The sequence below is a fragment of the Chaetura pelagica genome, unplaced genomic scaffold (assembly GCF_000747805.2).
Source record: "Chaetura pelagica isolate M959 unplaced genomic scaffold, ChaPel_1.0 scaffold416, whole genome shotgun sequence".
Lineage (NCBI taxonomy): Eukaryota > Metazoa > Chordata > Aves > Apodiformes > Apodidae > Chaetura > Chaetura pelagica.
In genome coordinates, this window is record NW_009953579.1 from 458,325 (window position 1) to 482,759 (window position 24,435).

Genomic DNA, 24,435 nt, shown 5'->3' on the forward strand with positions numbered 1-24,435 from the left:
TGCTGAATCCAGCTTCTTAAGATAAACAAACGAAACAAGAAAAGGAAATCTCACTCGTAGACATCATTGAGTTTTATTACTATTAGACAGGAGACGAGAATTATTGTCACTGTGAATTTCTACATCCTAATGGAAATGCGAAAACTTGGCTGTTTCTCCCAAGTATTCAAGGCACCATGTTCCAGCACCACCAACAGGAGTGAGTCCAAAAGGAACTGGGGGCCTTGATGAATAGGCTGGTCAGTCTGATTTGGTCAGAGACCAACTTTCCCCTAATCTAATATGCCACAATATGCCAGTAATCGTGGAAGACTTAACGCCTTTAATAATTGATGGCGCTCTGAAATCATTCAGCTGTAGCAGAGCTTGTAGTTCCTATTATTTCATTTCCTGGCCCTATGGTTGTTCTGGCCAGCACGGACAGAGCTTAAACTGAACCCACAGAAAGGGAAGGGACACTCTGCTGCATTAGCACCCAGGACTGGTAGCCAGCTGCTCTCCGGAGGCGGTGGTTCACTTCTCGGTACTGCCAGTTCCAGTGGGAAAAGAGACATAAATTACAAAAGCAATTGCTCGGATATTCAGCACTGGTAGATGAGAGCCCACTTTAATTGCTCACCCAAGGGACAAATAAAACCTCGGTGCAAAAGATTCAGTCCCAGTCCCAGTTGGGAAGGTGGAATTCGAGTCAATGGGAACTGAGAGCAGGACAGACCTGTGTTTGAAGGAAATTAATACCAGAGATCTCCAGGAAAGTATAACATGGTGGCATGTGGAAGGTGGCACTTGCAGCTCACTCTGCTCTACTCTTGTGCCATTGCTTTAGCCATGCAAACACCAAAGGGCACAGGGGGAGTGAGCTCCTACTGTAACACCCTTCCGTTCCAGGCACTCCTCAGAAAAATGTGTTGCCGGAGGGAAGTCTGCCCACCAGCTCAACTCGCTCCCATCTTTGGCTCTACAACACTGCATAATTTCCTCTGAAACATTTTTATGCATCAAGAGCATCAGCTAGGACAAAGAGCCTGGACTACAGAGGGTACACTGAGAGCAGAGCTTGGCTCAAAGGCTGCTCACGTGCATAAACAAAATGAAGGATCTATGCATACACAGGCTCATGTGCACCCAGAGATCAGCTGCAGACAAAGCAGAGGAACTTTGACACAGGTTGGCACGAGGAGCTGGGTGGAATTCAGGGGTAACTTCCAGAGCATGCAAAGAGAAAAGCCAGAAGTGGGTTGTTCTGGGCATCCTAATGGTTTGTCAGTCAAATCATTCTCTTCCCTCACTCCATCCCCTTGGTAGCAGATGACACGTCTTACAGGAAAAATACTTGAGAAATGTTTTAATACAGTTTTACTACAATAGGTTTGTGTGTGCCTTTCCTTGCACAACCCCCATTCCCCAGCACAGTCCTGCCATAAGTATCGGAGCAGCGAGAAATGAAAACAGATACTTTAAAAGCCTCTAAAAACTGCTGACAATTAACTTTGGTATATGCAAATCACAGCCCTGGGACACCAGCTTGATTTGGGCTGGTGATGCTGCAGCCATGCCCTCTGCCCTAGGCCCTGGTTTCCCAGAGGGAGGACAAGCCTTGTGGGGGTGCCTGCTGCTATGTGGGGGTCCCCCTCTGGCCCAGCATGCCTGGCCCACAAAACTGCCTGAGACAGCCTGTAATCTGCACCTCCATTTCATACCCTCTGGGGTTTGGGCTGTGGGAGATCAGAAATGACCCTTAACATTAAAGCCAAAGGAAATGCCACACACTGACAATGTCCCATCTCAAAACTAGCCAGCACCCTGCTCCTGCCTCTTCCGGACCAGCCCCTATTAGCCACTGTTGGCTGCTAGACAAAATAGCTATTTCTTCCCTGAGAAAAATAATGTGGAAGCACTCAAATAACCTTGTACTGAAGCATCAGCTTGTTAATGCACTGGTAAGTCATGCCAGCACTGTACAATTCCTAGGGGTGAATTAGGTCAGAGTGACCTCCAGAAAACCCACCAGGCTGCAACACTGCATTATGGGTAATGATCTGCTAATTGCCAGGAGGCACTTGGGCTGCTTACCAACACCAACAGGAAGGAAACCTGCCTGCAGGCACCGCACAGACTCCATATGCCAGGGACATAGCTCCTAATGACGAACATAAACCCATTTATAGAGCGCGAACTGGCCAGGAGGATGGGCACCAAATGCTAATGCTGCCCAGCAGGTACGAGCCCGGGGTGGGTTGGCTGTGTGAGACCCCCCCCAGCAATCCCACCTGCACAGTGCAGGGCAGGCGTTGGTTTTGGTTGCACAGTGAAGTAGGGATGAGGTAGATGGAGGTGAAAATGCAGGACTGGGAGGAAGGCGGCTTATCCAGACAAGATGAATCACCGCAACCTGGAGAGCCAACATCCCCTTTGCCCAGGGGACATTTTTGTTACCCTTCAACAAACTGCAGTGGAAAAAAACCCCTGGCACAGCTCTGACCTCGTCGCTATGCACTGCAGGCTCCCCAGCCAGGCCAGCTCACACACCACAGAGCTTTCAATCAACTGGCAGGCTCACTAAACCCTTTCAAAATGAGCAACCAAGCAAAAATACTTGGTTATAAACACTAAAAATAGGAATGGAGGATTGGGTTTTCTTTTGCTTTTTAACTTGGTGAAGCCAGTTCTTCCTAGTGCATTAAATCCACCTCCCTGACGCCCATTTAGAACATCTCCCCCCCTGGGAGAGCCAAAATCCCCAGCTATAATGAGAGGAGTGGGGTGGTATTAAAATGCTAGGGAAACGGCAGCTTGAATAGCCTTCTGCGAGAGTGTCACCTTTGTTAAAATCCCCCATAAAATGAGATACCAGCTCTGTCTTTCTTCCTCTCTCTTTAACCTGAACAAGGACTCTGCTACCTGCTTGAACCCACAACTGCTGTCCCAACACCTGGTCCTTCCCCAGTACTCCTGGGGATAAACTGCAGACAGACAGCAGCTGCCCGTGGGGACGCCCAGCACTGCCCAGCATACCCGTGTTACCAAGGTCACACTTGAAAAAACTGGCTCCAGTGTTTTCATGCTGACCCGACACTGTGTCTAACCCAAGCTGGTGGTGGCAGTGGGTGGGACACGACATTTCCCCAGGGCACTCTGACCAGAGCCTCTCCGCTGGGATTAAGCGGGAGAGCACGACACAGCCAATGCTTCGTGACGTGGGCACCTCTTAGCTACAAGCAGGCCATGTTTACCCAGTCAGTCTGGAGAGCATCAAGACAAGCCCCCTGCACCACTGCAGTCTTCCCAAGCACCCAGGGCTTAAGGGAGAACTTCAGAGGTGATGTCAGCCATGGGCCGGGAAACAGCCGTCCCATAAAAGTAACCAACAATTGAAAACATGAGTAGGCTGGGTTTACACTGATGAAGGGAAGGGGAAAAAGAGAGAGCATTGCTAATCTCTGGACAAACTTTCTTTCTAGAAAGATGAAGGAACAACTCTAGAGTCATTCCCCGCCAGCACAGTTCCATACATTTCAAATCAAATAGCAAACTCCAGAGAAATTATTAAAATCTCATAATTTTAATATTAAATAAACTTAACTATGCAGAAGACACCATGCCATTGCACAAGCAGCAACCTCATTGCTGTTACATGAGGTAACTGTGTATCATCCAGGTAAGGAAATTCAGCACATGATGGGTGAATGATTGATAACTGATGCAAACACACTGTAAATGCAAGAGGTCTGACTACCCCCACACAAGCATAGTTTACACTGTTGCTAACGTGATCACATATTCACACATAAGTAGAACTGCCTCACCCAACTAAACACAAACAAAAACAATTTTGAAGCAAGTTGTTTCAGTCCCTCATTGATTTAAAAACCCTTAAACCCTTTTGGCTGCCGAATGGGCTGTCCTCTCCATGCACACTCTCCATTGTTTGTAACACAGTGCCAGCAGCTAGAAAAATCACTTCATCTACAGATTTCTTTCCCTTCTCCATTAGTTAAATCCCCTGTTTGGTTGGGAATTTCTAAGTGCCAATCAAGATGTCATCAACATGGCAGCCATCTCTCACTTCCCCACCAAAATCCCAGCGACAGCAAATTTCTAAAGGTAGGCAAGAGCTAAAACTGCACCCTGCAGAGCATCTGTACTCACTCGGTGAAGGGTCTGTGTGTGTGTGAAATGTCTCAGTTTACTCTCTAAAAAATGTAATTTCAGGGTGATCTAAACATCTGAGTGAAGGAAGGAATTTGAATGAAGTAGTTTCAGTCAAATGCAAGCAGGAGAGGAGAAAGGGTTAAGAGGCAGCAGAGGGAGAAAATGGTTTTTCAGAAAGGGTGAGACATTTTGTGCCAGCATTCTGCAACAAGAAGTTGGACTTTCCTTTTGGAGCAGTACCTTACTTCGAAAGTGAGCTGGATGGAATTGTTTTTAAGAGAGGAAAAAATACTCACAAAGAAAATGTTTCATTCAAGCCTGTGCACACTTGGCAGTGGAAAAGTGTCATTTCATTGAGAACAAGAGAATGTGTTTAGTTTTGAATCAAACTAAAATATTTTCTCCTCACCAGGAGATTTTTCAGTTCAGTTATTTGAACAGCCTTTTTGAGTAACTGCCCAACAAAATGCTGCCAGAGACACCAAAACACTAGGATTTTTTACTTTTGTTGTGTTTTTTTTTTTTAATGGAAGAACACCAGATTAAAATTCATTAGCTATCTTCTCAGACCTCACCAGCCCTTCCACCTCAGATTAGCTAAGTCCAAATGCAGGCCATTCTTCAACCTACACAACCAATACTTCATAGCAGCTAAATACCATGTCAGATTAAACAAGAAATTAGCTAGTTCCACAGCAGTGGACACAAATATCCCTCATTAAACAGTTCACTGGTCCTACTCCTTTTCAGCACCAGAAGAATTGCTTAATAGAGCCTATACAAAAGCACAACACTATTTAATGCCAGAAAAAGGTCTTCCATGGTACTATGGGGATCTATGAGTCCTCTAACTCTGGTCTTAGCTGTCTGCTATGTTGACTAGAAGGACTGTTGCTCAGTGATTCTGTTAGTGGCAAAAAGTTTGGGAAGTTCTCTCCTACAGGCTGGTCTGACCAGACTCTGGGCAGCCCAGTTCCTCTCATCTTTAACAGCTGTTGAGGTTGTTCATCACCTGTCACATTCACTGTTAAGTGGGGTGGCACCACCCAAGAGATGTTTGGCAATTCTCAATGATAGCTGCACTGAGACTACTGAGGACTAGTTCTTTACAAAATACTAAACCTGTAAATCTATAAACAGTCACAAAAGAATCTAATGGGTGCAGATCTCCTTAGGAAATTATTCTCAATTTTTTTCCTTCAGATTGCTAAGTACTTGTAAAATCTCACCCTCAGCAGAAGTGAGGAGGGGGCCTTGGAGAGCTAATTAATGAAGACTCTGACCTGGCCTTGCAAAGGAAATGAAGGTCCGTAACACAGGGAAGGGTTCCTTCTCCAGGTGAAGGAATACATGGCTCTAGACCATCTCGATGTCTGAAAAGTACAACAGCAATCTGAATTCAACCCAGAGAGAGTTTGTGGATAGTTGAAAGCTATCCTAAGCATCCAGGCTGATGGACATGTTCAGAGACAGAGTCAGTGTGGAAAGACATAAGAAGAGCTGGGACCTGTTCTTTAAGAAGTGCAAGTCCAGCTATGCCAGTAATGGATGAGTCTTCTGAGCCAAGACCTGGCTTCAGAATCTGCCACACTAAACTGAGTAAAGGCCTGGAAAGACTTTTCTGTTGTTTAACACTTTTAAGCCACTCTCAGCAAAGCTCTGATGTGAAGCAACTATGATTTGTACCAATGTTAATTTCTCGAACATAGGCTTTAAACCATCCCATGTAAACTGCACCATAGAAAGTGTTACATGAACTTGAAAGCTGTGTCTCACTGGCTATCTGGTACTAAAATGTACCCCTTTAGTGACAGCACAGCTTTCAGCTATTTTGCATACAATGACCTCTTCTCCTCTTGGAGAGCTGGCTTCCATACCGACTTCTGAGATCATCATATGAAGAAGTTAATAGGTATTGGCTAATAAAAGAAATCCAAATTAGTAAGCTACATCTTTGGCAATGCTTGACAAAACTCTCTTCAGCATTATTGAAAATCTCTAATCTGTTTCAAAAAAGACTATATCTGAAAGATTTGGTCATGCTCATTCTCTTCCTGTAGTCAACAAAGAAGCCACTGATACCAGAACACTAACAGAAAAGACCAAAGAATCATAAAGAGAAGGAGCTTCAGCCCAAGCAAAAACTGACTCTTAAAATCTGTGCAAACCGTGAGATAAAACAGAAGCTCTTACTGAGAATTGCTTATGGAAGACAAACAGCACTGAGAAATCAAACTCCACTCTGAAAAAAAATACTCAGCATAAGAGATTGAAGGGAGACTGCATCTGTTCCTGTTCAAGAGGTACCACCCATCAGCTGGGATCTCAAAGAAGATGTACCCCTCTGCAAGCTCCCCAGAGCAGCTGCCTCTCACAGGCAGGCAGAAGTAGTTCCAAGATTTCCAGCCCACCACCCAGCTTTCAATGTTCAAAGTGTATTGCATTTTCCATAGCAGTGCCATTGTTGGTTTGTAGGCCATTCAGAGCTGCCACAGCTATCTTACACAACATTGAACAAGTCTGTTTCTAATTAACTCCTGGATGGCAATATTAGCCACAACACTGTGCTCCAGAAATCTGTGCTTTTTAAAAGGTAAATTCTTCATGGAATCATGAAGAAATACAGGCTGCAAGGACAAAACTTCATCAAATAACAGACAATCGAAGTTTCTAACACATACACACACACAGCAGAAGCATTTTTTGAAACAGAAAAAATGCAGCCAGTTTTAAAAAATATACTGGTGAAGTTAAGATGCCACAGCTGAATGGCTCTCATCTCAAGTCATTAAAATCAAAGATAGGACTAAATTGTGGCAAATATCCAGCTTTGATGCAGCAAAAGAAATACTATTTTATAATAATTTCCAAGAGACAATTAAGATCTTAAACACATCAAGCCAAAATTTGGACAAGCCCAGCCAAAGCTAAGGGGAGCAATCACTGTTGATGTGCTCTGTTATGGGCACTTTATGTAGCTGAGGCCCTACTAAGCCATCTTCAGCACGAGGGATGGGAAGTGGTTCAGAGAAGTTTATGTCATTGCTAATGAGCATTAAAAGCTTGTTTCTAGAGAGAAATGGTTATGGGTTATTTTATCATCTGTAGGCTAATGGTTCTGATTACAAATGGGGCTCACTGCTCCACAATGCCAATTTAACCAGATAATTTCCTCATTCCAGGAAAAAGTTTGGAGTACATCTTAAACCAGAGCAATATATTCTAGTGCAGGTGAAAGCAAAGAAGTCAATGCCATTTTCAGCTCACCCAGAGAACTCAATATTCGATCCCTCAGCTTTGCCAGCCTTCAGCTCAGTCTCAGCCCAGGGAAGCACCCAATAGCTGCCCCAATGCTGGTAGGCATTTTTACTCCACCCTCCTGCCACACCTGACTGTCATCAGCAAGAATCCTGCTCCAGACAGGAAAATAAGATACCTCCCCAGCCAGCATGCACATGTAAATCTGCTCTGGGGCTTAGGGAACAGTAGTATATTTTTTCTGTTCAGATGGTTTCTGCAAAATTAAAACTTTCCTTTATAACATTTCCATTTCCATGCCTATGGCTTAAAAAAGAAAAAAAAAAAAGAAAAAAAAAAAAAGAAAGAAAATAGAAAGAGAAAAAGCAAAGAACACTACACACAAAACAAACAGGTATAAAAACATTCAAAGAAATAAGAGTTAAGCAGAGTTGTTCTCTGGAGTCTGTCAGCTTGTAACAACAACTCTGCTGTGGTGGGAAGGATCCCATTCATCTGAACAGGGTAACGACACATCCGTAAAGGCCCATTCCAACATACACTTTTACTCCTGGTTACCTTAGCAGAAATGTCTAGCTCTGCTCTCTGTATCCATCACACTGGGGACAATGAAAATGACAACTGAGTTAGAACGGGAGAGGACCTATTGAACGAGAAAAGTGCACTAATGCCACAAGCAGTTTCATTCCTTCCTTTCTTCAACTTTCTCTGCTCTGATTTGTCAGCATTTAGCTTTGCCTTCGGCTCAACCTCTGTCTGGGTCTCTCTGCCCTATGCAGCACAGCAGAAAGCTCAAGAGGAGCTAGGAGAAGAACAACAAAAGCAGCAATGGTTAGGGTCTCAGGATCTGTCATTACACACCTTCCCTCTTGTCTGCTTTGGGGCAAGAAAAGAAGATTACTTGCCCCCCATTAAAGCCCTAAGGAGAAGTATTTCTGTAGGCCTGCAACTCAGTTAATCATAAGAATATCTGAAAGCAAATAATAGAAAGGAAGTTGGAAGTTGCTAGGAGGGGCTTTAAAACCAGCAATCCTATTACCCAGTATGCACTTTTATGCACATCATAACTACCTTCTCAGCACAGCTCAGAAATACAATTAGCACCTCACCCCACCTTCTCAGCTGCCTCTGGCTCCCAATGACCAACAGGTGAAAAGGAAGGAAAGACCTTCTTAGCCACAGGACAGCTGAGGACAACCCAGTAAGGAGTCCAAAAGCTGCTCTAACCCAAACAGGTTCCACAGTGACAGAGGACAGCAAACGTAGCTAAAACTGTCTTTTGGTTTCCTCCTTCCTCTAAGGAATCAGCGAAAGGCTTTGCACAGGTAAAGATAAGGTCTGAAGGCAAGCAGTGAAGTTTTCAAGTCATGTTCACCTGAAGAAAGAGTGAAGAAACAAAATGCTAATGGAAATTAAGATTACATATGGGAAAAATAAAACTTCATAGGGAAAAGCTATAAAAGAAGACCAAGAATAGTTAATTCTCTGCTGCAAAGGCACACACTCTGTCACACACAACTGTTAAAAACTAGGCAGGTAGGAGCCCATCTGTGCAATTTTGTACAATACCTATATTGCCTGACTGGGTTAATTTCTGATGTGTCCTCTAGGGCTAAATTGCTTGGCAGGGAGGTGGGGGCAGTTAACTGCTCTAAAGGATCTGTATCCACATCAGAACATCTCTGAAAAACTACATCTCAGCTGCTATTTTTGCAAGCATCTGCCAAAGTAAAAAGGGCCATCTACAGCCTCTGCTAGTAGCAGAGGAATTGATCGGAAGGCAGAGGAAAGGCAACAGAGCTTCATAAAAATGACAGCAGGCCTGTTAGGGAAGAAGACACAAAGAAGACACAGAGAGTTTTCTAAAAAGATGGCATCTAATCTGAAAGAGTATTTCCTCCTTCCCTTTCCATTCTATACAACCATACCACTAATCTAACATCTAAAGGGAAAGGGAGGACTCATGCCTGCACTGTGAAATGCAGCCAAGGGAAGCACAGTTTCCAGTTGTTCCCATGACAGGATTAGAAATGGCATAGGTGGGGTTAGAACTTCTTGAGGTCATGTCACTAAAATCTATATGAAAAGCTGTAATATAGACTCTAGCTTTGAACCTAAAGTAACGCAATTCTATTAATCTCATGGAAAATGTTATTAAAATACATACATATTTAGAAAGATTCTCTACTATCACCAAGTGATAGGAAACACTCTAAAAAGAAGCCCTTCAAAAAAGCAGTGTTTTATTTCCTGCCTACCTTCACTACAGCAAGCAACAGGACTAGTGTTTGTAGTCCAATGAATGTAGAAGAGAAAGTAAAAGAGCAAAAGAGAATTCTTGGTTAGCATCAAACTTAATTAAGAAATACAAAACAAAATCCAGGGACAAAAGTCATAATTTACAAAATGTAAAAGGGAAACAAAATCAATAGAGGAAGAAATTTTATTTTAAGCTTTAAAGAGAGTATTATAAACAATGGAGAGCTTAGAAAAGTATATGTACAAGTCTGTTACTCAACGTCTTTTTAAAAGAAGATTTTTTGCACTAAAAAAGACCTTGTAGAATTGGTTCGATAAAGTAATATTTACAGAGGAATATACAGCAGGGGAGTTGGAAGCAGAACTTTTATTTGGAAGGAATATTACACAAACTGAACACAGACCCTATAATTTGCAAATCTTCATTACAGTTGTGCGTCTTGTTATATTTTAATGAAACAAAATTTTTAATTTTTTAATATTTTTTTTTCTGTAGAGGCAGTTCACCACTGCATGTTTAGAAATCAAAAAAATGAACAAAACAAAACTATCCTGCTAAAAAGTCCAATTAGGACATAAATTTTGTCATTTAACTTAAGAGGAAGCAGAATTCAGGTCTACTGGTTAACTCACATGGAAATTTTTTGCCCTATGTGTTATTCTGAGAAGAAGAAGGAAAAGGGGAAGGGAGAGGAGAACAAAACCTGCTGCTACTGACACATGGAAACTTCTCAATGAGGTGAGATTGAGTTTTAGGCATGCAAGAAATGATGCAGGATCAGGCTCTCTATCAGCTTCACCTAGTCAGGATGCATTTTTTGTAGACAGAGCTTTTTTCACTCTCAAATCCAACATAAGCCACATTAACAAAACCATTTTTCTATGTATAGCCTGGGTCTATACTTAGAGGTACATCTGTCGCCCCTGTTACAGAGGAGAAGCCAATCTCAAAGCCCAGTCCAATACCTGTTTCCTAGGACACAAGGCTATCTGCATCCTTACTAGACTGCATCACACATGACAGCGAACACTCCTGCACTACCCACTGTGAGCAAATTTGGCAGCCAAAAAAAGCCTCCAGTGCTTACATGGAGCATAACACCTTATTTCACTGAGAAGATGGCTAACAACTTAGAATTAGGGATGTGAACATTCCTCACCACTGCCTCACAGGAAAAGTTAGGATTGTAGCTGTGGGAACTCACATTCTTCTCCTGCTGAGTGGCCCCTGTTGCTTACTGCTGACATGTGGGTGCACCTGTAAGGTTTTCAAAGTCCACTACCACTTAAGAAAGGGCTGAATTACACAAGGTTTCTACACATGGCATCACCCTTTACTCCAACAGGAAGCTCTGTGCCAAGAGCACTTGACCATTTAGATACTTCCCTGAAAATCAACTCACAATCAGCTGTGGAATTATCAAAGCAAAAAATAATGCTAAAATTAACAGAGCTGTTTTCCTTTTTAAACCCCTCTTTCAGCAGAGGTATTTCACAGAGTTGCTCAAGAGCAAATCTCTTTACTGTGCAGAAGAGACACATCAATCCTCCTGAGAGAGCCAGTCCTTTGAATCAGACACAAAATCTGGTAACAAAAAAATCCAGTCACTCAGCCTGATCTTTGCTATTGCAACAGTTTTTGTTCAGATTTGTGCCTAACAAAGTACAGCAAAGTAAGTTTTAAGCATCTAACAGGATAATACTACTAAGGAGAAAGTAAACCAGAACAATCTTCACTTACCACATCCAATTTGCAAAAAACAAAGATACCCAGCACATGTATGAATGGCTTCTTTAAAGTAAGAGAGAGAGCAGAGTTGATCTTTATTTTCATTATTTTAAAAAAGGTTTTTCCTTAAAGTAAATATTCAGTCTTTATTTTACATTAAGTGCTCTTTAAAATTTCATGTCTTCACAAAATTGCATTTAAAATTTGAAGTAAAATGTATTTAAAACAAAAATACTGTGCAACTTCAGCACTTCTTTTCTCTCTTAAATATTGAAATAAATAAAATAGTTAAGTCTTTTTTCAGTTTTTGTTTGTTTGTTTTGTTTTTCAGTCAGTTCTGCTGTAGATCAATTCCAGTTTGACCTGGGTTTATACACACGTGTAAAGGAAAGTGAAATCAAGACTTTAAAAAACTTCTTTGTATTGCACCAGCTTAGGGCATCCCCAGAACGTCTCTCAACTGTTGGCAGCCGACTTTCCACAGTCCAGGCTCCTGTGCCAGATGAAACACGAGTACAGATGGGTCAGGGCAAGGAGAGGAGAAGTATCAAAGCATCCTGGCTTCTCTCAGCCTTCTTCTGAAATGTCTTGCTTGAAGGATGTGGGAGTCCATGAGGGCAGGGTTGACTGCAGAGGGAAAGGCAATACAAAGTAAAACTAAACAAACTCAGACTACAAAAGCAAGTGTTCAGACAAAAAAAAAAAAAAAAAAAAAAAAAAAGGAAGCAAAAACAGAAGAAGCACAAGCCAACATTCCAACATTACTGGTATTCTAGTTCATTAAAAACATAGTCTGACAGACTCAGTTTCAACTGACCGTGGGAGCCATAAGCGAATACAAAGCAAACAAGTAGGACATGAAGGAGCATGCCCAAAAGAAAGGCACCAAATGCTGTCCATCTTTCTTACTGTGAACTTCATTAAATAACCTTCACCATTCAGCCTAGACAGCTGTCTCTTCACTAAAGGATAAGACCTTTGCTTATGAAATCCTGCTCTGATTACCTTGCTATATTATTAAATATTTGTACAAGTGTTTGTAGCACTGCAAAAAAGACATTTTTACAAGTCTAAATGATACACATAGGGTGGCAGCAATGTGATAATTTCTGGAAACCAGTGAAAGACTGCATTTTGCATTGCATTTAATCCATGAATTGATGAAGTTACATGCTGCTAAGCTCCTGAGTACTATTAGATAGCCAATAAAATAATGTCTTCATTTCCACAAATGGCAAATACCTCCCCCCCATGTCTTCCCCACACCTCTCGTATCAGTTCTGGATGACACAAAGGTCAAAAATCTTAGGAGCTGCCAGTGACCAAAAGAATAGCTCAAAGATATGAAGTGTCAGCATCCGCTTAACTGGGCTATCAAGACTTGACATCTCAACAGCTGCTTGTTTGTTTTTTTTCTAAATGTTATTACAACTTGTCTTCTCTGAAATTGGCAACTAAACACTCATCAAAATGGAGACAGGGACAGGAATATTGTTGCAACCCAATTTCAGTATTCTATGGTATTTATACAGGTTGGGTTTTTTTCAACCCTGGTAGATAACTGGCAAAGAGAACAAAGGTTTGTAGGGTCTATTGTAGTGGTTCAGTCAGCAAAATTCAGCCTGGCTACATTCCTGTACTGTGAGGCTTTATCAAAACAACCCTGTGCCAGCATGAACACTGAACACACGCACATCCCTCATACTCTGCATACACTGGTAGCTACAAATTTTATATAAATAAGAAAAATCATTGAGAATAAGACATTAGGGTTTATTCAGAACATCTACACGTTGCAGTGCAAAAAGCACTGGGCAGATTTTGCAGGTTTTATAATAAGACGACTCCCAGTGGGGTCAATACAATGTTTGCTTGAGGAATTGATTCAGTAAAACTGCTTGCCATGGGGAAAAGGCAAGTTACATGAGGAGCCAGGCTTTGAAAGCTCCATAGTTTGATGGCATTTGAATTAAAATTTTAGGGCCCATCTCAAAATATCATTGCAAGAATTAATCAAAGAAAGGCAAAGCAGGCAGGAGAGAACACAGTGGTGCACTGGCACAGCCTGGACTCAGCAACTCTCTGGGTGCAGTTCTCATTTGCTCCGTGCACCAGCAGGCAGCAAACTGAGTCTCTGTCTTCAATCAAGAGCCTAAGCTGAGCTCTGTAAAATGGCAAACTGGAACTCAAAATGAATAACTAATGTAAAAGCTCAAAGGCAAAACAATGTGGGGAGGGGATTCTAATAACACATTCTGTTGAAACAAATGGCCATCTCGGAGCTTGTCTACACCATACTAGCAAACATATTAACAGTGAGGTTTCATTCAATAAAAGCAATAGCTATGAAAGCCCAGTGCTAATCCTTCTGAAGCCAGTGGCAAAGTTCTCTCTAGACCTTGTTTCAGCAGTCTAGTCTCATCATTTATGACCTTACCACATATGTACAATGTTATTCGAAGCACCATTACATACACAAGAAATAAATATCGAACCCACAAAACTGGGGAGAGCCTGGGTGGAGGGAAAAGAGGAAAAGTGAAGCAAAAGAGATTTCAGTTCCATCCCTGTTCTGCCACATACCTCACAGTCTCCTTCAACCTTTTAACTGTTATGCCAGATCCTGTATTTTCTTAAATTTTTTTCAACATATATTATCACACTTAAAATTTTAGACGGTTTTCATGCAAGAGCTGGTGTCTGCCCCTACTAAAATGTCAACTAATTAAGTGCCATGAAAGGGAATAAGCTAAGGATCAGTGCACACTCTACATAGCCTTTCTTCCCCCTAATCGGCTGCCCAAGCAAGCACATCACTTCCTTATTTCTCTTGCTCCCATCTGTGAATCAGAGTTTGCAGAGGATGGCTCAGGAAATTAAGTGTCTTTGCTAAGATCCTTTACTATTGAGCAGCAGAAAGGTGCCTGAGAAGATAGCTCACATTTCAGGGCCTGAAATGAAACAACCCTTTGTTAACATTTCACATTGAAGCTGTCTTATTTGGCTCATGGCTTGTGTGGGAGCATGTTTCTGGAGAATCTTTGTCAGCCTTGTGCTAACTTTCCTCTAATAAAAAGGCCATCTTTGGAGAAGAATTGGAAGAGCCAGACTTGTGATTAGTTGAAGGATCGTGCCTTCAAAGTTCTTCTTATGAAGCTCAGAACAGCAGGTCTCATTGAACAGGGCATCACATTCCTTTTTGATTGCGAAGATGACTGTAATTTTTAGAAACAACCCCAAATTTCCATTGAAAACTCTCTTTATGCCATTCTAGTTTGGCTTAGGAATTACATGGTTTTGATAGTGAGCAGTTCCCTCATTTCTGACATGGCTGTGCTATGCTCTTTTTTTTGTTTGGTTTGTTTTTTGCTCTTACAAAATCTCCTATATATTTCCTGCCTCATTAACACTGTCCTCTTCCCCTCATCCATTAAAGAGCACCTCAGGTAGCAGCCCCTTTGCTTTGCTTTCATTTTTAACTGATGAGCTACCTACCAACCATCTTTCCCTGTTCCCAGCCTTCACTTCAACAGTACCTGCCCTAAGAGTATTTCATTTCCATATCAACACTCCATTCTATATTTACCATTAGCACTTTTTTACAACCTAGCTTAAACAAGTACTCTTTTAGCTTCCATCTCTACATATTAATTTCATCCCTATGATTGATACCTTCCTATGGTAAGTACCACACTGGCCAGCCTGCTGGACTAAACTCATGTTGATTACCTCAGTCTAATAAGACATCTTCAGGAAACCAAGGACTACTCTGCTTTCCATAAGGATGAATTTATTTTACTTTCCTTCCTCTCTCAGGACTAGATTGAACCAGTGACCGTCCATTTACACATTAATGGTATAAATAACAGAGATAGATATTTTTCTGTGCCATCTGCTGGCAATTTTCATGCATTCTGTGAGCTGCTGTGGCTTCTTTCTGAGGGTACTGTGCTACCCAGTTGTCACAAATATGGGTGGTTAGGTTGCGAAAGGAGTAAGACTGTGTGCATTGTTATAGTAACTAAGTCAAGACTTAACGAATTATGGGCATGTGATCATTCATTGTATTCCAGAAGAGCCCAAAATGTGTTAGGCATGGTTCACAAAAGACAATGGCAAGGACTCTACTTGTAAAAAAATCATGTTTAGAGTATGCCTATTCTACAGCTGATGGAGTTCTACAGAAAGACACACCTGGGCAGGTTTGAGCTAGATAACTCAGATGCTGTGAGGACTGTAGTCAGCATGGTGCTCAGGATGGGCTGCAACAACATGCAAGAAATGGGGCAAATACAGCACTTAGTAAGTGCTGAGCTCTGTGTTGCTGTGCCTGCAGCAGTGGCCAGGTGCAGTTGGCTGGTTCCAAGTGTGTCAAGCCTACACTTCTCAGACAGTACAGGGCAGACTGAACTACTACTACGGGCTTTTTTTCAGTGATGTCTAATGACAGAACAAGGGGCGATGGGTGTAAACTGGAACATAGGAGGTTCCACGTAAACATCAGGAAAAACTTATTTCCTGTGAGAGTGACAGAGCAATGGGACAGGCTGCTAAGAGAGGTCGTGGAGTCTCCTTCTCCAGAGACATTCAAAACCCGCCTGGACATGTTCCTGTGTGATGTGCTCTGGGTGATCCTGCTCTGGCAGGGGGGTTGGACTAGATGATCTTTCAAGGTCACTTCCAACCCCTAAGATTCTGTGATTCTGTGATGCTTTCAGGCAGGACTCTTCAAGTCCTTGATAATTCAGGTCTCCATTACTCCTGTGAGCCTTTGCCTGTCAACGCATACTCTGTATTTGGAGGAATGCTGGGTAAGATTAAAACTCTTTTCTTAACCTTCTAACTTTCTGACATGACTGCTATGTGGATACAAGAAGTAGATGCAAGATGCATGCAAGTAATCATGTTGTTTGTTTACTGTGGCTTTGGCACATATCTAGGTACTTGCTCATTTTCTGTTTTCCCTGTTTTTTACATGGGCACATCAAGGAGTAGCAAGAAAACAAAACAAAGCAAAACAAAAAAAAGGAAGATAATTTTATACTAATTCCACAAGAATAAGTGCAGGGATTGAAGGGCAGGAGTAGCAGAAGAAATCAATTTGAACTTCATTTTTTAAAAATGGTATAACATTTTGTGCTTGTGGCATTTCAATGCATACTAGGAAGAGATCTGATTCCAGACTAGATTCTGCTCTCAGTTACATGATTTAAATTTACACCATAAATTTAGACAAAATCCACTGGATTTTACTTTGGTTACAGTAACATCAGTATGGAACAAGTGAGCCCACAGTACCTCACACAAGGGCTGGTTCCACCTATTCTTGGTTGAGAAGTGTCTTCTATCTTGACTTCTGTTGCTCTTTATTTTATCTATATGTGTGTATGTGTCTGTGCACATACATTTCTGGTATATGTCACCTATATGTGTGCACACATACATATACAAAATGATACAAATATGTAAACTAAATCTTAACTCTTTCAGAAATGTTGGAAAAGCAGATGCTTTTATGCCTGTGACTCAGCCCTTGACACCATCTGAAGTCTGAACTTTTAGTAAATACGGAAGAGTGGCAAATTATTAGAAAGGTATCTTGTGTTCTTTCAGAGAAATAAGGACTGGTTGTGGAAGGAATGAATGTTTTAAAAAGTTAAAGTACATTTCTCATTGACAGTGTTAAGTCAAAATATCATTGATTTAACATTTGATTGATTACAATATACCAGCAGGAACAGAATAGCAACAGAAAAGGGTTCTCCATCTGGGGAAAGCTTAAACAAGGCTTTCCCCTGGCAGGTGTGCATGGCTCAAGAATGCCCTGTCCTATAGTATAAACACACAGAGGTATTTTGTAATGTTTTGTTATACTATTATGAAGACAGATTATTAATGTAATCTAGACATCAGTAGCATGTATTCTGGATTTATGCCCATGTACCTAAAAGCAGAATCTGGTCGCTGCTTATTTTATGTCTAAAGTAAACAAAGAAACAAAAAAAATCACAAACAAAAAGTAGAGACTAGATCCTTTCTCTCTTTTTTAAGGTTTATGGGGGGGTGGGGGGGGAAAGTTGGAAGAGCTCTCATGGACAGTATTGTGCTACCCTAGCAAAAGAAACAGGAGAAACAGAGTCCATTTGGATAGGCTTCATTCATGCATTAGAATAATATACATCCAAAGTCTTCATTGCAAGGTAGAGATTTTTATTCTAGCATCAAAACTCCACACCTCCGGTTAAAGGGTAGTCACTGCCCAGATAAATGTCTATTTTGCGTCTTATTTAAATGAGGTCATGATTTCACCCTGTTTGGCTTTATGCAATACACATCAGTAAATATACAGCCCTAGAACTTAATCTTGCCTCTGCTCCAGGGAGACTTTTGCCTGTATTTAGGACCGCAAAACGTAGCCTAAACACTAACTCCTTTTGAACCACTCCTGACTGTACATGAAGTTGGATCCTGCTCCCATAGAACTTCCATTAGCTCCACCAGGGGTCTGAACATGGTGCATACTCAGAATTAAATCCACAGGACTACAGTAAAGCTCAGTCAAAGGTCTGCTGAAAATCCAAGGCACAGAGATTTTACAAGTGAGTGAAAGACATTTCAGCTCGGACATACCTTTCAAATCCTGCTGCATGTTTCCTCCTTTCTGGGAAAGTCGCTGGAAAGGGAGTCACTCTCTTCTCCATTGCCCTTGGAACTTTAATGAGTATTGCTTTGGTTTATTTCAAGAGAAGCTATTGAAAAGCAAACAAAGTGTCTCACAAGACACTACAGTGAGAAAAAACTGGGTGACACAAGAAAAAATGCTGTGAATCAAAATTTTAAAATGGAAAGAAAAGTAGAGGTGAGGTATTTTTTCCATATAATTTCTTCCATGATTTTGCTCCTCCATTTTTTTTTGTCTTTGATATTTATGACTTGCCACTCATATTCCATCCCTATGCTTGGAAATTGCTGTCCATGAAGTGACAGGTGAAGGAAAAGAAAAAAAGGTAGAACGGAGTGAGGAAGACATGAAGGGGTGCAAGGAGGAAGAGATCTATTGAGTGTAAAGGTGTCCAAAGGAGGGATGGAAATGTGTTCCCCAAGGTCATGGTCTTCAGTGGTGCTGCTTGTATTTTCAGACTGTTAAAGACAAGCGTAGCAGGTGTACAAGAAGAGCCAAACTCCACATGCTACAGTAAGTGCAAAATCTTAAAATGTAGAAGCCATCACATCAAGGGTTTCCTTGTCCTCCAATAGAGTCCGCCCACAGTGGTTCTCTAGAAACAGTTCTATTATCAAGTAGACATCCATTGCTTTTTTAGGTTTTTTGTATTTTTATTTAAAAAGTAGTTTTTCTAATAATATATAGAATATATAAATAATAATAATTAAAAAAACCTATTTGGGTTCGCTTTCTGCTCTCCAACCCATCTGTATTTTTTGTGGTTTGCTGATATATATATTAAAAGACAAGAAAATCAACTCTGCTCACTATAAAAAAAAATATTAAATCCACCTTTTACGTTTCCAGAGAGAAAGAGAAGAGGGGGAGGTGGGAGGAAAACAAATTAAAATTAAAAAAAAAATAAAAAAAATAGGAAAATCAAAACCTTCTGTCTCTTCAAAGTAGTTGTCAAGAGCTTTAAACACTTGTGCTTTCAGTGTACACCCCACAGGAAAAACAACAAAAATATCAACAAAAAAACCCAAAAACCCAAGGACCTAAAATTAAAAAATAAAAATAAAAGGTAATAATAATCCTAGTAGTAAAAAGGACAGCAAATCGCTCAGAGTTTATGTGTCTTTTTAGTTATTTTAGCAGCCGCCCTTTTTGTCTGCAGAGGGAGAGCTGCTACCACAGCCACCTCCTCGGCTTGAGAGAGGCTCTTCTGCATCGTCCTCGTCAAAGCCGTGAAAGGTCGAGGTGTCGCTTTCTGACGTGGAACCGAACAAGTCCTCCGTAGTGCGTGCTGGCGCTGCTTCGTCCCTCCTGCCTTCTCTTCCCAAATGAGCTGACATGTATGATGAATATATCAGCACATGGGTTAAGCAACAGGCATCATCATCATCATTTTTTAATCATCATCATTATTATTAAACAATTCAGACTATGGAGCTCATAGGTGCGTGCTTGTATGTGCCCACGCACCTCAACAACATACCTCAGTAGAACTGCAGTAAGAAAAATAAAAAAGGATCAGTTTCTCTTTCAAATAAAAAAATAGTCTACAAACAACACAGGTGCCCATAGCTATGGCAGCGAAAGGGTTAATCATGGTTTCCTCTCTCCAAAAGACATTTAAAAGTTTTCTCGTTATTACTTAGATCAATTTTAAAAGATTTTCAGACAGTATAAGTAATTAAACACCGTTATCTGTAAGCACAATGACTGTCCTTCAGACTGGCATCGACTGTCACCAACTTACTGCTATAGAAATGTAACCCCCTAGATAGATCATCAATCTCAGGACTATTTTTTATCCCTGTTCTTCACCTGATCCTAAAGAGCCTCCTGTGTAGACAAAACAAAACACATTTTAAAGACTAAGTGGAAGTAATCTAAACAAATGCTTTTATTCCAATTTCATTGTATCTCCTTCAAAAATTAAAAAAACCCCGAACAGATATACAGTTCAACAACTAAAACAACTGAGTTGAGAAGTGACCTGTCTTGGGGAACACTGAAAAGTTAAAATGTGTGTGAGTCAATCCAACTTTCAATATGGAACAGGAAATTCTCCACACTGGACATCAACAGCAGCAACAACAACAAAAAGAAGACTCTTAAAAAGAGAAGTCAAATACTGAGGTCTATTTTCTCCCTCAATCAAACACATGAGTAATAGTATAGCCTTCAAATTCCCTCTTCAGGAAAAGCAGATTAAAAGATGTCTCTTGTGCCCCAGAAAAATGAAAATGTGATATTTTAGGGAATGGCTATTTTACCGTTCAGAAACAGTAGCATGGTATTAAGTAACCGTTTGGTTCTCGCTCCAGCAAGAGGAACCAGCCATATAACAAGTACACTGCATTGGTTGAGACATGAATAATTAAATCCTGTTCATAAAAAGAAAACTGATATAACAAAATAATTGGCAGGTGAACCACCTTATAGAGATGTGATTTTACTGACTTTGTGAAAGGAAGAAACAATATAATTTCCAGGACCTCTCTTTCAGTATAATGAAAATGTTCTCCATTATCAAGAAAAAGAAAGATGGAAGTCACAAAAGAGGTTTCATTGTTCTAGTTTACAGATGAATCTGTGGTTGTACCTTAATCACTTTCATCACACATCAGTCACACCAGTGCAGACCCCTATGAATGATCAAAATGGGTCAGAATTTGTACAAGGACAGCATTCAATGGAACTGATTTTGCAGAATTTAGGTTACATGCCGATCTACTTGTTCTATGACACTAAGGAATCAAGGGAATTAATGTGTGTTACACATTCTGATACAATCACCATAGCAATGTTTAAATAGCAAAAAATGGATCCATCTCAGTGTGCTGTATCAGGGCAATGAAGAAATGAGTTACGTTGAACGATAACAACCAAGGGGAAGGACAATAATCTTCCAAGATGGCACCACAGACCATATGAGCTTCCCCCTTCAGTTATTAAGAGGCAAACATGTATACACTAGAAGGTCAGTATCACTTCCGAATATCTTCAGAGGTCACACCAACTGCAGAAGGCAATTTGTCAGTGAGAGTCTAGTCCTATTCCCACTGAATGTGGTCAGAGGCTTACTACTAATTTCAGCAGGAGTACAAAAAGGCCATAGCTTTGGCACAAGAACACTCCACATTTCAGCCATCATGCAACAGACATCTTTCAGTGACTACAGTACAGAAGCAGCAGCAGAAATATTGAATGTCAAGATTTCTGTGGTTTTTCAATATGATAGTCTTATCACCACTAGTATCACCACTATCCAGAAATATCACAATGGAAACACAATTCACCACAACCACCACCTCCCACAAGAGCTATAAATAGAATCATAGAATCATAGAATCATAGATTGGACCAAAGCTGGAATGTGCAGCATTAAGGGTCTCCCATTCCATTCACCACAACCACCACCTCCCACAAGAGCTATAAATAACTTATCATCTGGGATAAAATTTCCCAAAAACAGAAAGGAAAGGGGGAAAAAAAATAAAAAATAAAAAAAGGGAAGAAAAGAAAGTCCAGAAATAAAGACAACTCAGAATGGGAAGACACAATTGCCTACATTTTAAAAGAGAGAAGGGAAGAAAATGGAGAAATAAAAACCTCTTTAAACAAAATTAATGATAGTCATCTTGTAAGAGGATAATTCTTGACAGCTACCCCCATCCCTACCCTGTAATTTCCTCCCTCTTTCTTTTTTGGATGAAGAAATGCATGAAATGTGTAATCAATGGAAATGCTTGTCATGCAACTTTCATAAATCTTGTAAGTAATTTATAGTTGTAATTGCAGCATTTGAAGACAGAGCCCATCCTTTAACATTGTCATAGAATTTTATCCTTCCATTTGAAGAGCAACTGGTACATGTACCAATGTTCACAGAAGCCAATAAATACATTAAAACTTTATTATTTCAGAAGGCCCCATTAGCTTAAAAACATCAATCCAACAATGCATTTTTATGACAGAAAATTTCCCAGTCATCCTTTCCCACAAGCACAGACAGGAAGTAAGACCTCACCTTCTATCCCCTCCCAAATGTGCTGCCTTTGCTCAAAATATTCAGGAGAAAAAAAACCAAATCACACAAATGCCTTTGTACAAGAAAGGTGCAAGGAGTCACCTACCAGAGCGCCCACAGTCTGAGCACGATACAAGCTCCTCAGGCCGGCCACTTTTTTTGTTCATATTGGAGCCTCCAAGGCAGAAGTCACAGTAGTTATTGGGAATGATGACCCCATCTGGTCCTTTCTGGGCTGCAGTGGGGTTAGAAAGTTGGATTTACTTGAAGAGCACTCGGTTTGGACATTCCCCCCTTCCCCTGTTATGATGTTAGCTCAGTGGGTTTGCAGGCCACAGACTTCTCAAATTAGAACCAAAAAGCAAACTGTATAAAACACCTCCATTTTCTTTACACCCTGTGTTGTATCTATTTTGCCTGAAATGTACATCTGTTTCCTTTATAATGGTCCTGCTGCCAAAGATCCCTGTACAGTTCAGGGACTTCATAACACATGCAGGCACAGAAACAATTCCTAATACAGGATCAGACCCCAGCTGCCAGTGAGCCAAGCCTGTTTTTTCAGAAAAAAATAAAAAATAAAAAAAGGGAAGAAAAGAAAGTCCAGAAATAAAGACAACTCAGAATGGGAAGACACAATTGCCTACATTTTAAAAGAGAGAAGGGAAGAAAATGGAGAAATAAAAACCTCTTTAAACAAAATTAATGATAGTCATCTTGTAAGAGGATAATTCTTGACAGCTACCCCCATCCCTACCCTGTAATTTCCTCCCTCTTTCTTTTTTGGATGAAGAAATGCATGAAATGTGTAATCAATGGAAATGCTTGTCATGCAACTTTCATAAATCTTGTAAGTAATTTATAGTTGTAATTGCAGCATTTGAAGACAGAGCCCATCCTTTAACATTGTCATAGAATTTTATCCTTCCATTTGAAGAGCAACTGGTACATGTACCAATGTTCACAGAAGCCAATAAATACATTAAAACTTTATTATTTCAGAAGGCCCCATTAGCTTAAAAACATCAATCCAACAATGCATTTTTATGACAGAAAATTTCCCAGTCATCCTTTCCCACAAGCACAGACAGGAAGTAAGACCTCACCTTCTATCCCCTCCCAAATGTGCTGCCTTTGCTCAAAATATTCAGGAGAAAAAAAACCAAATCACACAAATGCCTTTGTACAAGAAAGGTGCAAGGAGTCACCTACCAGAGCGCCCACAGTCTGAGCACGATACAAGCTCCTCAGGCCGGCCACTTTTTTTGTTCATATTGGAGCCTCCAAGGCAGAAGTCACAGTAGTTATTGGGAATGATGACCCCATCTGGTCCTTTCTGGGCTGCAGTGGGGTTAGAAAGTTGGATTTACTTGAAGAGCACTCGGTTTGGACATTCCCCCCTTCCCCTGTTATGATGTTAGCTCAGTGGGTTTGCAGGCCACAGACTTCTCAAATTAGAACCAAAAAGCAAACTGTATAAAACACCTCCATTTTCTTTACACCCTGTGTTGTATCTATTTTGCCTGAAATGTACATCTGTTTCCTTTATAATGGTCCTGCTGCCAAAGATCCCTGTACAGTTCAGGGACTTCATAACACATGCAGGCACAGAAACAATTCCTAATACAGGATCAGACCCCAGCTGCCAGTGAGCCAAGCCTGTTTTTTCAGACACCAGTCATAATTGTAAACCCACAAAATACAAACTCAGAGAGGAAAAATACACTCCCTCAAACTCAAAAGCCAACAGTAAGGAGATAGGGTGATACGTATCCTAACTTGTTGTATGTCAAATAGCTATTTTTTTGGGTTTACATCTCAAAGTGGCAGGGTGTCCTTTAATCAAGAAGCTGGGTGAAACGTTCTTGAATATTTGTTCACAGGCAAAGCCTTTGGTGAGTGGTTTCCCCAAGGGTAAAGCTCCCTGCAGCAGAGTCCATGTCCATTGGGAGGAGAGGGAAGGGGAGCAGGTCCAGCGCCACCCCAGCACAGGTGCAAAGAGCCACTCCCATGGCAGATATCCCAGCCAGCAGAGTTAATAACTCTTTCAGCCAAGAAAAAAAGAGGGAAATTACATTCTTATTTTCCAGCTAGGAATGGCTGGAAAGGAGCAGGCACACAGTGGGTCTTAAATAGAAGAGAAGGCAGTTCCCCTAAAAGAAGAGAAGGGAAGAGGTCTTCTGCATTCCTCTCAGTTGAGCAGAACAGCAATGTGGTTTTTTTCTTGCTCACGACTGCCAGTTTTCTCCTTTGCTCTCCAGAGATGGAAAACTTCTTGTTCCTGCATACTCTAACTAGGAACTCAGCAAGGGAGATGGGAATGGGGGGAATGGC

At 41.0% G+C, this 24,435-nt stretch overlaps 1 protein-coding gene across 4 annotated transcripts in view; it reads right to left on the minus strand.

Annotated features, from left to right (window-relative positions):
• Positions 1–24,435, minus strand: part of DPF3 (D4, zinc and double PHD fingers, family 3) — a 95,425-nt gene that overhangs the window by 8,579 nt on the left and 62,411 nt on the right. For 2 of the 4 annotated variants that reach the window (XM_009999725.1, XM_009999724.1), the window contains 2 exons: positions 23,314–23,442; positions 18,987–19,410 (listed from right to left, as the gene is read on the minus strand). In XM_009999725.1, coding sequence (XP_009998027.1) covers positions 19,214–19,410; positions 23,314–23,442 — 326 coding nt within the window. In that variant the 3' untranslated portion in view covers positions 18,987–19,213. Of the gene's footprint in view, positions 1–18,986; positions 19,411–23,313; positions 23,443–24,435 lie in introns of those variants that run through there. The other 2 variants (XM_009999723.1, XM_009999726.1) reach the window with 1 other exon arrangement.